The sequence below is a fragment of the Bactrocera oleae genome, chromosome 2, assembly GCF_042242935.1.
Source record: "Bactrocera oleae isolate idBacOlea1 chromosome 2, idBacOlea1, whole genome shotgun sequence".
NCBI lineage: Eukaryota > Metazoa > Arthropoda > Insecta > Diptera > Tephritidae > Bactrocera > Bactrocera oleae.
This window is the reverse complement of record NC_091536.1, coordinates 85,488,955-85,503,276: the sequence shown is the minus strand read 5'-3', so window position 1 is coordinate 85,503,276 and position 14,322 is coordinate 85,488,955. Positions and strand designations below refer to the sequence as shown.

The window sequence follows — 14,322 nt, the reverse complement described above, 5'->3', positions numbered from 1 at the left end:
ACCTGATTCTGCTGGGTGGGGTGTAGTTGATGAAGGTGCAACATTGTTTTCACACCCCCCTCTGTTGATAAGTGTGTGCATAGCTGTAGAGAAAGCGGTGCGGCGTAAGTGTTTTACTGAGAAACCCCCTTTCTTAATTTTATTTCTCATTGAGCACGATATCATTCGCGTATATTTTCATTGCTTTCAAAGCTCGTAAATGCCAACCCACTTTTGCACTTATATACACGAACATATATATTTACATATATATCCTTATATACTGGTAGGTATATTTACCAACGCCTCCGCGACAGCAGAAAAGTAAGTTCCTATCACTTTTGCCGTTACCATAAGACCTTCGATGTCAAACCGGCTCCTATCAACAACTGCCTGCAGTGCATTTGACCTCCGAACATTTACCATTTACCATCGGAGCCATAAAATAATAGTCATCAGCTATCAACAAAACGGCTGTCGTGTCTGAGTACAAGTCTGCTCGTCATTGTTACTTGCGTTTTTATACAATTTTTAATGCATGTACTACATTTCTAAGTGCATGTGTACGTATGTATGGGTGTATGCTTGTGACGGTTTAACAATTATTTTACATTTGCGGGCTGTCAAATTCAGTGCATTGGCAAGCAAGTGTAGCGGTGAAAGTGGAAAATAATCGCTCAGTTGTTAACTAGTACTATGGACTGTCAAACCCCCTTGCTTATATGATTTTCAAAAGTTTTTCGAGCCTCAATCGCATAACGGTATATTTGTATGTGTAAAATTATTCAAATGATGAATATACATACGTGTCCGTGTACAAATATGTTACTAAATAAAACTAGAGCATTGATTTCATATTTGTAATTTCTTAATACATTCTTAGAACCAAAATTAAGGGTATGACTGTTAGAAATATTAATAATAAAATATTAAGAAATACCATCTTATTAAAATAGAAATCTGTACATAAGTCCTCAAAAGTGCTGAAACATGGTATTTATTTTTAACTAGAATATAAATACTCTATGTATGTAAGATGTATAATGTATAAATTCATTTAATATTTTTTAGAAAGGTTTGTATTAATTAAACTATGAATATAATATTTTTCTCTTAAAAAAAAAGATATGCCCAAAAAAATGTTATTTGTATAATATTATTTATGCTATTGCTGATTAATTTGGCAATTATATGAATGAAGTCATATATTGTTTCCATCGGAACAATTTATTTGGAGACTGTATCTTTATCGTGAACAATAACACTAGTCAACAAATCTGAAGGAAATACTTCCGACTCATGTGCTCAGAGAAAAGAGAGTATTTGAGGTGTTCTGAGTACGAATTTGAGATCAAAAATTTTCCATTACGTACATCTATTTTTGTCATTTTGATAAATATTGGTGGTTAGTACACTCCTTTACTACAACACAAAAAATGCTACGTGTTAGGAACTTTTTTATACCCTCGCAACCTGTTGCTACAGAGTATAATAGTTTTGTTCACCTAACGGTTGTTTGTATCACCTAAAACTAATCGAGTTAGATATAGGGTTATGTATATATAAATGATCAGGATGAAGAGACGAGTTGAAATCCGGGTGACTGTCCGTCTGTCCGTCCGTCCGTGCAAGCTGTAACTTGAGTAAAAATTGAGATATCTTCATGAAACTTGGTACACATGCTTCTTGGTACCGTAAGACGGTTGGTATTGCAGATGGGCGTAATCGACCACTGCCACGCCCACAAAACACCATTAATCAAAAACAAATAAATTGCCATAACTAAGCTCCACAACAAGATACAAGACTGTTATTTGGTACAAAGGATCACAGTAGGGAGGGGCATCTGCAGTTAAAATTTTTTGTTCAAGCCCCTAAGTACTAAATATGTGGACCCCAGTGCCTATAGTTGACCTTCTACCGAAAATATCAGTCAATGCACAAAGAAATCTCAAACGAGTATACCATTTGACTTTGCGAGAGTATAAAATGTTCGGTTACATCCGCATTTAGTCCTTCCTTACTTGTTATTATTCGGTTTTAGCAACCCAAAATTAGCATGAAACAGCCTCTAACATAACAGTCGCAAAATAACTGTAAATTAGTGTAATCTACGAGTATACCAAATTTCAGGAAGATAACTCGTCAAATGAAAAAGTTTTCCGTAGAAGAACTTGATTTCGATCGATCAGTTTATATGGTGACCATAAGCTATAGTGGTCCAATATCGGCTTTTCCAACAAATGAGCAGCATCTTGGTGAAAAAAACTTGTGTGCAAAAATTTAGAACAAAACGCGACGGACATTGCTAAATCGCCGTTTAAATGTTTATTTTATAAGATCTCCGATCTTCTGGATTTTACAAACTTCGTGGCAAACTTAATTTTAGTTTTAATAAATACCCTATTTTAAGACTTTTTTGATTCTACAAAAACGCATCTTGTTATTTGCTGAATGTATGTATATTGCATATTAATTCACATACAAATGATTTACTTAAAATTGTTAAGAGGGCAATAAACATTTGATGGAATTTTTGTTAAAATCTATTAAGCACACAAATAAATCTGCATGTGATACACTCTTGACCGAGCCAGATTGCCTCATTTAACCAACCACCCATGGTTCATGCAAATCAACCATCGTCTGCGACTTAGCCTTCGACTGCCTGCTGCCCTGCCAACATTCCATACAAACAAACATATGTATACGGATCATGGGCAATATGCTAGTGAATGAGAACTTTCACATTAACACACGCACACACACACGAGTAGACACATAAACAAATAAATGGAATCTTATTTCTCATCACCTGAAAACTATCGACCTAACACTGTCCACCAACGGTTGTCGGTTACTTGTGTACTACTCACCACACCTTCTTGCGCTGCAGGTGCTTAAATACCCACCATTCCACACATATATGTCGGTGGCATGAATGTAGGTACATAGCGCCAACACTTGAACTCGGTAAAGTGTTGAATATATTCTGCTCACCCAATTGACCCACAAATATTAGACTCAGACTCACAGATTGCCACAAATTTCTGCTTTTGCTCAACGCTGTGAAAAGGTACATGAATGAGTGGGTATACAATGTGCCTGGGTACTCACATACATGTGTGTGTGTGTACATACATACCCCGACAACTTTTTCAAAGCAAATAAAGCGTAGTGTAGAACAAATAAACTTTTGCTTCACATACATAAAAACACATGTACTTATGTTTGTGGTACATAGTGGAACATATGAAATTAGGTCAGTACTGTGTCGATGATCCTTTGGATGGCGCTCGGCTCTTGCTCTTTTGTTTTTGTTTTTGCTAGCTTTTGCATTCATGGTATTGCTTTCCACAACAAACACTAAACTATACGGATATGCAGACCAATACAGTTTACATTTAACAAATGTGTATGTGTGTGTGTGTCGTATGAAGCAAAACCAAGGTACGCTAGCATTTATGGTATGAATAAACTTAAATATTATGAGCGCTATACAAACACATTCACACACACATGTAGGTAGTGTGTAAAAAAAAAAAAAAAAAAAAAAAAAAAAAAAAAAAAAAACACATGTAGGCGCCATCAGCAATGAGCACACACATATACATAATTGTATATATAATATTTGTCATTATAATCACTATTGAAACGGTGGAAGACATAGACTATTAGCGCTGAGCCTTTGAAATTCAATAACAAGCAAACCGTCGAGGCAAAAGGTGAAATTACGAAATCAGTACATGCAAAACTCCATTCAGCGCACATTACAGCTCTATCAGTGTCACAAAATATTCTTTATAATATAATATTTATACTTACATATCTGCGAGTGTGTATTAGCGTCTTCATTGTAAAATCGGTCTAGGCAAATGCCACGCCAACATTGACTAACCCGCAATTTGTGGCGACAGTTCATTGAGTATACGCCTTACATATACTTATGTACATGCATACAAAAATATACTCACATATACTTATACTCACAGCCACCCGGCAGAGAAAATCCGAACTTTCATAATAATCTTCAGCCTTTGCAACAGTACATCATGTTTACTAATAAGATAGAGTGGGTAACCCTAGAAAATGCGAATATTACTAATGGATATTGGAGAAAAATTCCATTTATTAGGAAAGTCTGATCTTTAGGTTTTTATATACTACTTACTAACTAGGAACGTTAGACCCTTTGAAAACAATTGAAGTTTAATGTAAATATCTACGAACAAACCTGACGAATATTCAATGTGGTAATTATTGTTAAATTATTTAAGTGTTGGACATCTATTTATTTTACGTAGTATATTTCTGCTATTATAAGAGCTGTAGATCTTACTAAATAAGCGCGCTGTATTGATGAATGGAATAAAAGCTTAATTTGATTGAAGGAGTTATATTCACTTATAAATTTGAAAAAAATCGATTTTTTTCCTTGAATATCGAATGCAGATACTTTTGAGAAATTGAATATATACTTGTATATAAATTTGAATATTATATTATATTTTTTCGATGAGGAAAATTTCCTTTGATATGGCTGGACCCATCCACTTGAAATTTATCCGCGATCTTCTTAGATATATTTGTCAAGTAATGATCGACGGAATAAGATTTTTTATAATAATTTCGGTTTTTAAGCCGCTCTGAAGTGTACATTTTTTCACAAACAGCTACATTTTATTAGGGAACTCGCATTTTTTCGAAAATCAATATTTTGACTAGCATCATACATAAGTAAATAAGTAACGGTATTAAAGACAAAAAAAAACAAGAAAAGGTGGACAATTTATTTGGCAGCTATTGCTTTAGTACTCCCTTCTAACCAGTTTGTTCGAAAATTGTAAGATTTACCTTGGACAATAATCTATGCAATACAAGGACTTGATCGATCAGTTTGTATGGTAGCTATATCGTATAGTGGTCCGACATCGGCAGTCTCGACAAATGAGGAGCTTCTTACGAAGAAAAGGACTTGTGCATATTTTCGATCGATATCTCAAAACTGAGGAACTTGTTTGAGTGTATACAGACGGACGAACATGGCTACTCAGCTCGTCAAGCTGATTATTTATATATATATATGTATATGTATATCAGTATTATATATATATATATATATATATATATTATATAAGTATTTATATACTTATATATGTCTCCGACGTTTCATTTTGGGTGTTACAAACTTCGTAGAAATTGAATATACCCTTTTCGATGTATAAAAATGTTTATGGGCTAGTTATGGTTCCTAATCCTCTGTAAATAAAACAGTACAATGCTAGAGGATTTCTTAACGGTTATGCACAAGTCTATTAAGCATATATGTTATGATACATAACAGCAAAAGCTGTGGCATGATTTTTAAGTACATACACGCCTACGTGCATGTGTGGTTTAAGATTACTCAAATTTTTGGTTTCAAAAAGGAATTCGCATCACGAAAGCAACAAAAAATAAATAATGGGGCTTTGAAGTACACCGAAAATGTGTAATGAAACGTAAAATTGAAAAATATGCAAAGGCATAAGTACTTAATTTTAATGCTTAAATAAGCACAGATGTGTACAATCCAAATATTCGCATGACGATAACCTTATTAAAACTATGTAATAAATAGAATATATGTAACACATAGAATATATGATATTTAAATGTGTCTATGTGTATCTGCTAACCAACTTTCTATTCTTTCTTTTAGAACAGAAGCAATGCTACGTAAATCTTATTTTTAACGATGCCTGTCATTATTGTTGAAGGACATGAGATTGATATCAAGTGTTTGTAAATACTGCTGAAAATATGTACATATATGTACGTAAGTACGTATATATATACTTATCATTTATGTATGTACTTTAATGCGGTACTTTTCTTGCCGCAATTCCAATTTTAAAGCAAAATACTGGCATTAAGTGTTATGTTGAGATTATCTTAACTTAATTTTTTATATATCTGCTATATACATATACACGTATATATGTATATTTAGAAGCTAATGTTTATTTTTACACTTCAGAAAAAACGCTTTCCCTTAACGGTGCCGAAAACAATCTGTAAAAGTCATTATAGCTCATTAATGTCTTAGGTAGTTAGTTTTTTATGCATTAACGGAAATAAAGCGAATCAATCATTTATTTTTTATTACTGGTGTCCAATCGTCGTGAAACAGCAAATTATGTATGACTCTGTTATTTTGTATGAAGAGACCAAAAAACATTTATTTATATTTAACATCGTGCAAGAAGTTTCGACGTCATAGCCTTTAGCATTACTTGCAAAAATTTAGTTGTATTGTTTGATACCGTTTAAGTGTAAACATATATTGTAGAGGACAACCTCTTCCCTCTTATAGCGAAAGTTTGAAGTCATCGACACAAGAGCGAATAACTGTATTTGAATTTCCTTAGCTCCTGTAAACTTATAAAGGAAGACTCTACGACTTGAATATTTTAAAACTATGTCCTTAGCAATTCTATATAATAAGTAAATTTTTTTTAAGTTGTTCTCCTAAGATAATAATTGGTTGTCATTTTATTGTCCTATAGAGTGCTCCAATGCCTAGCAAATCTGGTTGGAAAATGTTTGCCGAGTTTGGTAGACGAAAAAAGAGGTAGACATCCCGTTCTCATACTGAACTCAATTTTGCACTAGTTTTATAGATTAAGTCCGTCTAGATGGGAACCCTTAAAGCTTGGTTTGAATAAGATGTAGAGTTATTGAACATAAGTAAAAAAAATTTAAACCCTTGGGCACTGGTACTTTGTAAATTTATAAAATCTATTAGAGTACGATTTAAACCATTTTCTGGACTTTTTTTGTGTAAATTAGTCCCACCTGACAAAGTAATCAATCTGTGTTTCAACATGGCGTATGAGTAACTTTTAGTTAGAGTACATATGCTATAGACAGTGTATAGCATCTGAGATGTTAAGGTCCTTTACTATATCTCTGATGCCAACTCCACGATTTTCAAGCACTTTTTTTTTTGTTTTTCGATGTTATCACTAATTTACATCTAGCGCGCAGTTTAAATTGTTTAATCTGGGTCAATTTGATTAGGTGGTATAGATACTAGATACGGTGCCTCAAAATTTTGGTTTATACATATATTGAACTGCAAAGAATTTACAGTAATTTACAGATACACATGATCAGAAAAGGTTTAACGAAAACAAAAGACGGATCATATGATATTTGGGTATTTTAAAAAGATTTATCACCATTTTCGAAAAATAAGAATTGCTTCAGTTTAAACTTAAAGTGTAGCTATTATGTGAATGGTTTTTGAAGCATTATTTCAGATTATATGAAAAATATTTAAAACAGAATGGAATGGAAACGTATTACAAAAAATGGAGAATGAATGAAATATATTTAATTTCACATCATACACTACAGTAATAATAACAAAAACATATTAGCAATCACTTAATATTGATTTTTAGAATATAATTGCCACCTATTTCTAATACTAAAACTCGTTTAATAAAATCGCAAAATACATTTTTTGTATTTATATAACAAATAAATTAAGTTTGTTTATTCGTTGACTTTGAGATAAATAAATATCATGTTTGAATTTTCCGACCATCCCATTCGAAAGTCAAAGTAGTGTTTCCTCTAAAACAAAGTTTTAAATTATGGTGGTAATGTCAAAAGTTATGTATAACTAAATTTTTACTAGAGGTACAAAAGTGTACCCAGACTTAAGCCACTTTAGCATATTGCCACAGAAGCAAAAGTATGCACTTGAAAAGAAAGAATTAAAATTATAAAAAGGTCGCCGTTGATCAAATATTTTCATATATATTAAATATGATATTTTCGGAGAAAAATAGAGTAATGTTGTCTTTTACTACCAGGTTATAATAAAATTATTTGAATAAATTTATAACTAGCTTTCTGAATTACGACTATAAAATTTTTGTTAGATACTTCTGAAAACAAATTTTTATTTCAGGAAGAGGATTCATTGAATATTTAATGTAAGGAAAATATGCAATACTTACGCACAAAAATGTTACTCATCAACGTGGCGGGCAAACAAAACACAATCACCAATATATCAGCAATCGCCAAGTTGACAATAAAATAATTGGTGACCGTACGCATTCGTGGCGCCCGCAATACGACGGCAATCACAAAACTATTGCCAACCAAACCGACTAGAAAGACAATAATATAGGCAAAGCAATAGACAATCGTCATGGCCAGTGAGTGGCGATAGAGCAAGTCAAAGTCAGTCGCACCATGTTCCCAATAGACCGTATCATTATCGGCGGTTGGCAACAGCACTGTTGGCGTCGACATTGTTTCAACGGCGGCAGTGAAAGTGGAGGATGGTGATATATCTGCCAACAAATTGGCATAAAAGCTCGTTAAAGTGGCACCACTCTGCACATCCGATGGCAAACGATCGAGCAGCAGGTCTTCCGTTCTAAACGCATTCGAGGAACCGGTCACCGTGGCTGTGGCGGTTGTCATAACCGAACCCAACAATGTATCTACCACCAGACTGCTGGGCGGAGCATTTTGCTGTAAGAGTGTTTCGTTTTTTGTGTAAAGAGTTGTGAGCGCGGCAGGTGACATTATGATGTTTGCATTGAGTGGGGACACCGACACGTTCACGTCATTGGTCGCCGTCTCATTTGAGGCGTGCAATAGATCGTTATTCATTTCAGTGAATTGCTCCACATATTCGGGATTTAGTAGTAAATCTAAAAAATTATTTGTGATATTAACGCGCTGCTCGGCTAAGTCGGCTGCATTCGGTATTGCAGTGGGCTCGATATAATTGTTCTCTCGTGCGAGCTGTAGACTCGCGCCGATTGTTGCTTTCTGATTGTTGCTATCATATTTCGATGTTGTGACTGACGTTCTATTGCGCAAAGGTTTTAACAAATTCGTTCCATTTAAATGTTGGTACTTTTGTAGTTTCTTCAAAATATTTTGTATATCGTTCGATGCCACCATAGTTGGGGCTGATCTGCGGGGGAGAAGTAAAAATATAACTATATTAGCAATGTAATAATACGCCAAGGTGGCATTTGAACATATAATAAATATTTGTTTATAAAATTGGACTGAAAAAAATGCCTTCCTGAAAATACGAGCATTTGCCTAACAAAGCTTTCCACCCATTACACTCGGTAAACTCTTTTGAAAAGCGTTATTTTTTTCTCAAATTACTTAAATCTTTACTGTTTTTTCGAACGATTAAAATCAAGCCCTTGCATGAAAAACTTTTTGGTTGGACGATACATCTTTATGAAATTCGGTATGAACTAAATTATTGTCATAGACAAATCGTTGAAATCGCATCACTATAGCATCGATCAAAATAAAGTCCTCATATATTTTACAGGATATGTTTACGAAATTTAGCCATGAATTATTGTTCAAGGCAATCGTACAATCTCCGAACAAACAATATTTAAATCGGACCACTATAGCATATAGCTGCTATACAAATTGACTGATTTAAATCAATTTCTTGTATGCAATCTTTTGTATTTGTGAAGGGTGTTATAGCTTCGGTGCAATCGAAGTTCACGTATTTTCTTGTTTATTTATTTTTCTACACTGGAGCCGGATTTTTGTCAAGTATAAATTACAACGAAGCTATTAAGTATTCCCTAATAAACTCATTTTGGTTGGATTTGCTCATAATCTATTCTTTATAATTATGTTTGCAACTATTGTAATTTATATATATATTATTTATTTGCTTGAAAAATGTTTAAATTACTTCATATTAAATTTTTATCTTATTTTACGAACTCTCCCTTATTTATTTAAATAACGAGAGCTCTGATGAAACGATATCTGCAAAATTTATTATTATTGTTGTTATGGAAATGCATTTACCGCCTAACAGAGCTGATTGCACAACCTCTCCCGCCTGTAAAACATCTCAAGGTCCACTGCTGTACTTTCTGCCTGAGGACCTTGTGCAGATATTCTCGTTAAGGCCACCGTCCAGATGAATACATACAAACATATGTAAAACATGGATATATACCGTATATATGTATATACATTTATATACATACATATATTTATTGCAGTGCAACATACGGTAAAACCAAGTAAAATGGCATCGCCTAATTTTGCAATTACACCAACAAATGCCCATATAAATGTACATACATACATACATATGTACCTACATATGTGTCTATGCTCATAAAAAAAATGTAACAAGCAAAGGGCTTGAAAACCAATTTCGGTTTTGTTTTGAAGGTTGCAACTCGAAAATTTCACATTTCGCAAGGTTGCTGGCGCCGCTGGCCGTGTAGGTGTCTGTGGAGGTGTGTTTATGAAATTCTGTATGAAACAATTCTAGGCACCAATGCAACTGCAACTGTAGCTATTTTTGGTGTCATATACATACATACATATATTTCTGAGCACTTCATTACATAGCTTTTTGTATACATACATATATATAAGTATGTATGTATTTTATCATATACACGACATTAAAATCAATTACTGCAATGAAGCACAATCCACAATCAGTGTCGAAATTATCCGCTTACTTAAGTGTTATATTTGCCACAAAGCTATGAACATTGCCAAAATACACCGCTATATAATATTGCTTATTTGTATGTGTGTATGTGTTTTTATATGCACATGACTTAAAACAAATATTTACTATGCCCAAATAGCGCAGTTGTAATTGTTACCCTTAAGTAGCAGCTTGACAAACCCAACCTTGCCACACAATAAAAAGGCCAACAAACATACAACCACTGAGTTCAGCAACAACAACAACAGCAACGTTTACGATAGCTGATGGAGCGATAAAAAGTTCAGTAGCAGACAACAAGGCGACAATATATGACTTGGATATTTATCTGACACAAAGATTGCCTACGAATAACCGTTACGTTTGAATGCGTGCTGCGTGCCACTGAGCATCGATATGTGAAAGCTTTGAAGGGGTGGAATGGGCTGAACCGCTCACTAAATACTGTCGCTGCTGCTACTAACTTTTCGACTAAATTTATAACATTCAATTTATGCCTTTGGCTATGCATGTGTGTACACGTGTGATTTGTTGATCCTTTTTTCCATTATGCTTTAATTTCTTTCTATTCTCTTAACGAACAGGGATGATGGCGTCGACGCCACTGCTGTTGTCACACAAGTTTTGTCTCCAGACAAACTCCATGAATGAATGGCAACAACAAAGCACACACATATACAATATATACATACATATATGCAGAGTCCAAGCAATAAAATGAAATAGCACAACTGTTCCGAATGACTGGACTACAATTGTGATGCCTTAGTGGATTATAAATATACATACATATGCACAGTTATTTGTACGTACATATATAAAATGGGTATTTAAAAATAAAGAAAACGAAGCATTAAACTAAAAAGGGTCATGGGACTGTTATCGCATAACTTTGAAAATATTTAATAATACACTGGCGTATGCAGACGCACACACACATACAAACCATTGCATATGAGTGAGTAATAAACACTTATTCTAACACAATGGGTCACAGTTGAGTCCAAAAAAAAGTGCTACTAAAATGTGGTTATACCGTAATTAAGTGCACGAAGAAAGCAAAAACAAAAAAAATTGCTTAATACCAATTAACTAAAAGCACATTCTAAGATTCACAAATATCACTTGCCCAGTGACCTTTTCCACATTTTCTTCTTTTGCCAAAATTACTTTTCAGTTGTCTTTTTTTGCGTCTACAGCTTTGATCCCACTATTTTAACGCAAAATTTACGCTAACTAAGTAACACACCAACTTTAAATGCGGTATTGTGCGCTTCTGATTACTTCTTAAGCCACACAGCATCTAAGCTTAATTGGCTATGTAAGCGCTTAAATCCAACACCCACAAAACGCACACAGCTCAATTCAAATTCAAAATCAACTGGTTTATCTTGTATTACCGTGAACTGCACAGCACAAAACTGGAGTAGCGTGGAGTTCAGCACAAAGTACTCGTCGTACGCGTTGCCTTCAGCCACATGTACACATACAGGCACACACACAGTAACGGTAAATGTTACGATTTGGTGTTATGTATGAGTAGGCGTTTGTAAAATTATGCTTTCCACTTTGCATATGTACAAAAATGTATTTCCTTCACTCGAACTGAGCGATTTTGTTTTGTTTACTATTTTTAAACGCGAGTTAGTTCATTCGCCTGCTTGACATTTGCTTGTGTGCGTGTTTCCTGTTTTTCATATATGTTACGTTGTGTGGCTTTTATCTTTTTTAATTCCTTAGGCGCACTATCGTTGTTAACGGTTTCGTGTTCAAAGCCATACTGTTGTCAAACTTTGTGTGCCAGCACATTTCATTCTCTAAATACATATGCATATATGTTGTGTACATACATCGTTTACCAGGATATACTCGCACAAACATCGGTATGCATCGGTATATGTCTGTGTATTTGGTACTCTGGGTGGCACAGTTTCGCTTTTAGCGATCCACTTCGTTGTTGCCAATACGAAACTTTACGAGCCACCTATGGCCCACACAACAACACCTACAACAACTGCGCTACTATCCCCATTTACCATTACTCTTGGTATACTCGTTTTGCTCGGTGTTGTCGCTGCTGCTGCTTCCAAGACTTCGACTTTGTGCTACTCTCCACACTCTCTGGCTGTCACCTATTTGTTGATGTTTGTTGCTTGGCGCTGACTTGTGAATGTAGGTCCTTTGTTTCCTTGCTGCGCGCTCTCTCAGCGCTCGCTCAACTCGTTTGAGTGCAATTACGAGTGTTGGACGAGACGTTAGTGCCCAACTTTCGTCCTTGTATATTTGATATTTGGGGTTTGTTGGTATGTGTCTGGGATGGCTATATCTATTGGTATGTGTATGCACGCTTTATGCAATTGCATTTGAGTCTTTAACAGGTCGCCAGATCTGTTGCATAAAATTTTCCAAATTTTGGATTTTGAATACACTTAATGGTAAATTAATATTTCAGTCAAATTCTATACAAATAATATAAAATAAATTGAAAAAGTATTTTTATAATCTTTAGTTCAAAATTACTGTTTCATATTAGAAGAATTTTTTATTTTCATCATAGACGTAAACATATGTATATACAATAAGTGTTGAAACTTTATTGTATTGCTTATTTTCAAAGGAACTTCATTTTTTACAAGACTAAACGAAAAAACCCCTTAATTATTGTTGATCAGGAAGAACCCTAACTTCCCGTTGTCGACCTAGTTAAAATTGGTCCCTAATTGCACTACTTCTTGTTGGGATTTCAAGGATATCGGCGATGGTAGACAATTGTAGACTTAGTTTGTTGACGATGAGCTTTAAGGGACATCCTAGTGGACGCTTTTGTGAATTAAAAAAAAATACTATATGAATTGTTTTTTAAGGGTACGTTAATACATATTTGAAGAAGACACAGAAAAATGTTTAAAGAAAAAAAATTTAATATTTTTCAAGTACACGCGATTTCCGACGACGCTCAAAATAGTGCGTCCACTGATGCAGTGATTCTGGCTTTATCCGTGAATGAATTTTAAAAAACAATTCTCTACCAGAAGATATTGTGCGTACAATGATATCCGGTTGAAAAAATCAAAAATTGACAAAATGGCGGCGTTTTTATCAAATGTCAACATTAGGTCTTGACATAGAGAACTGTATACAGAACTTAAAAAAAAAGTTTGAAAAGTAGTAGCGGCTACACCTGTAACTCAAAAATTTGTTTAAGATATTAATTTAAAAATTTTTTATGTTATTTTAAAAGGTATGGTCTATTTTTTAAATATCACACTAGGTGTTACCATTAATTGTTCTCACAAAAAGATCGAAGATTATACCCTTTACAGGTTAAGAAGTTTGTTGCTACGATATCTGATACAGTTAGAATTATAGAACTCTCTAAAAACCGAAAGAAGAACTCAATGCAGTTTTATGTGAATTTTTGAAAGTTTATTGGTATCCAAAACCTTGCTATCAAAATAGTTTATAGGAAATTCTTCGGAAAGCGTTAAAACGGCCAGCAGATGTGCATACTAAAGGGTATATTGCTGTAGTTATTGAAACCGAAAACATCAAATTATTTCTAGATTAAATTTAAATATATGTTCTAGTCCCAATTCAGACCACAATTATAAATTCCAAAATATATATTTAAAAAAAATACCGACGTGGCAACGCTTGAATTGAGCGTTGTTTAATTTTTCACTCATAAACAGTTCATACGCTACCATTGATGTCCCTCAACAACAATGACAAACTTTAGACACCATCCGTTGCGCTCGCCACACTCTCCACCATAAGTTTCTTCATTTCTCTCTTCTGCAACCTTA

The 14,322-nt window shown here is 34.1% G+C and overlaps 1 protein-coding gene across 1 annotated transcript in view; it reads right to left on the bottom strand.

The window, feature by feature from the left end:
• The window catches only part of SIFaR (SIFamide receptor), a 33,892-nt gene extending 21,614 nt beyond the window's left edge, over positions 1 to 12,278 (bottom strand). Inside the window, exons 1-2 of the mRNA XM_014234315.3 lie at positions 11,917 to 12,278; positions 7,992 to 8,968 (exon numbers count right to left, since the gene is read on the bottom strand). Coding sequence (XP_014089790.3) covers positions 7,992 to 8,955 — 964 coding nt within the window. The 5' untranslated portion in view covers positions 8,956 to 8,968; positions 11,917 to 12,278. The remainder of the gene's footprint in view (positions 1 to 7,991; positions 8,969 to 11,916) is intronic.
• Between the last annotated feature and the right edge of the window lie 2,044 nt (positions 12,279 to 14,322).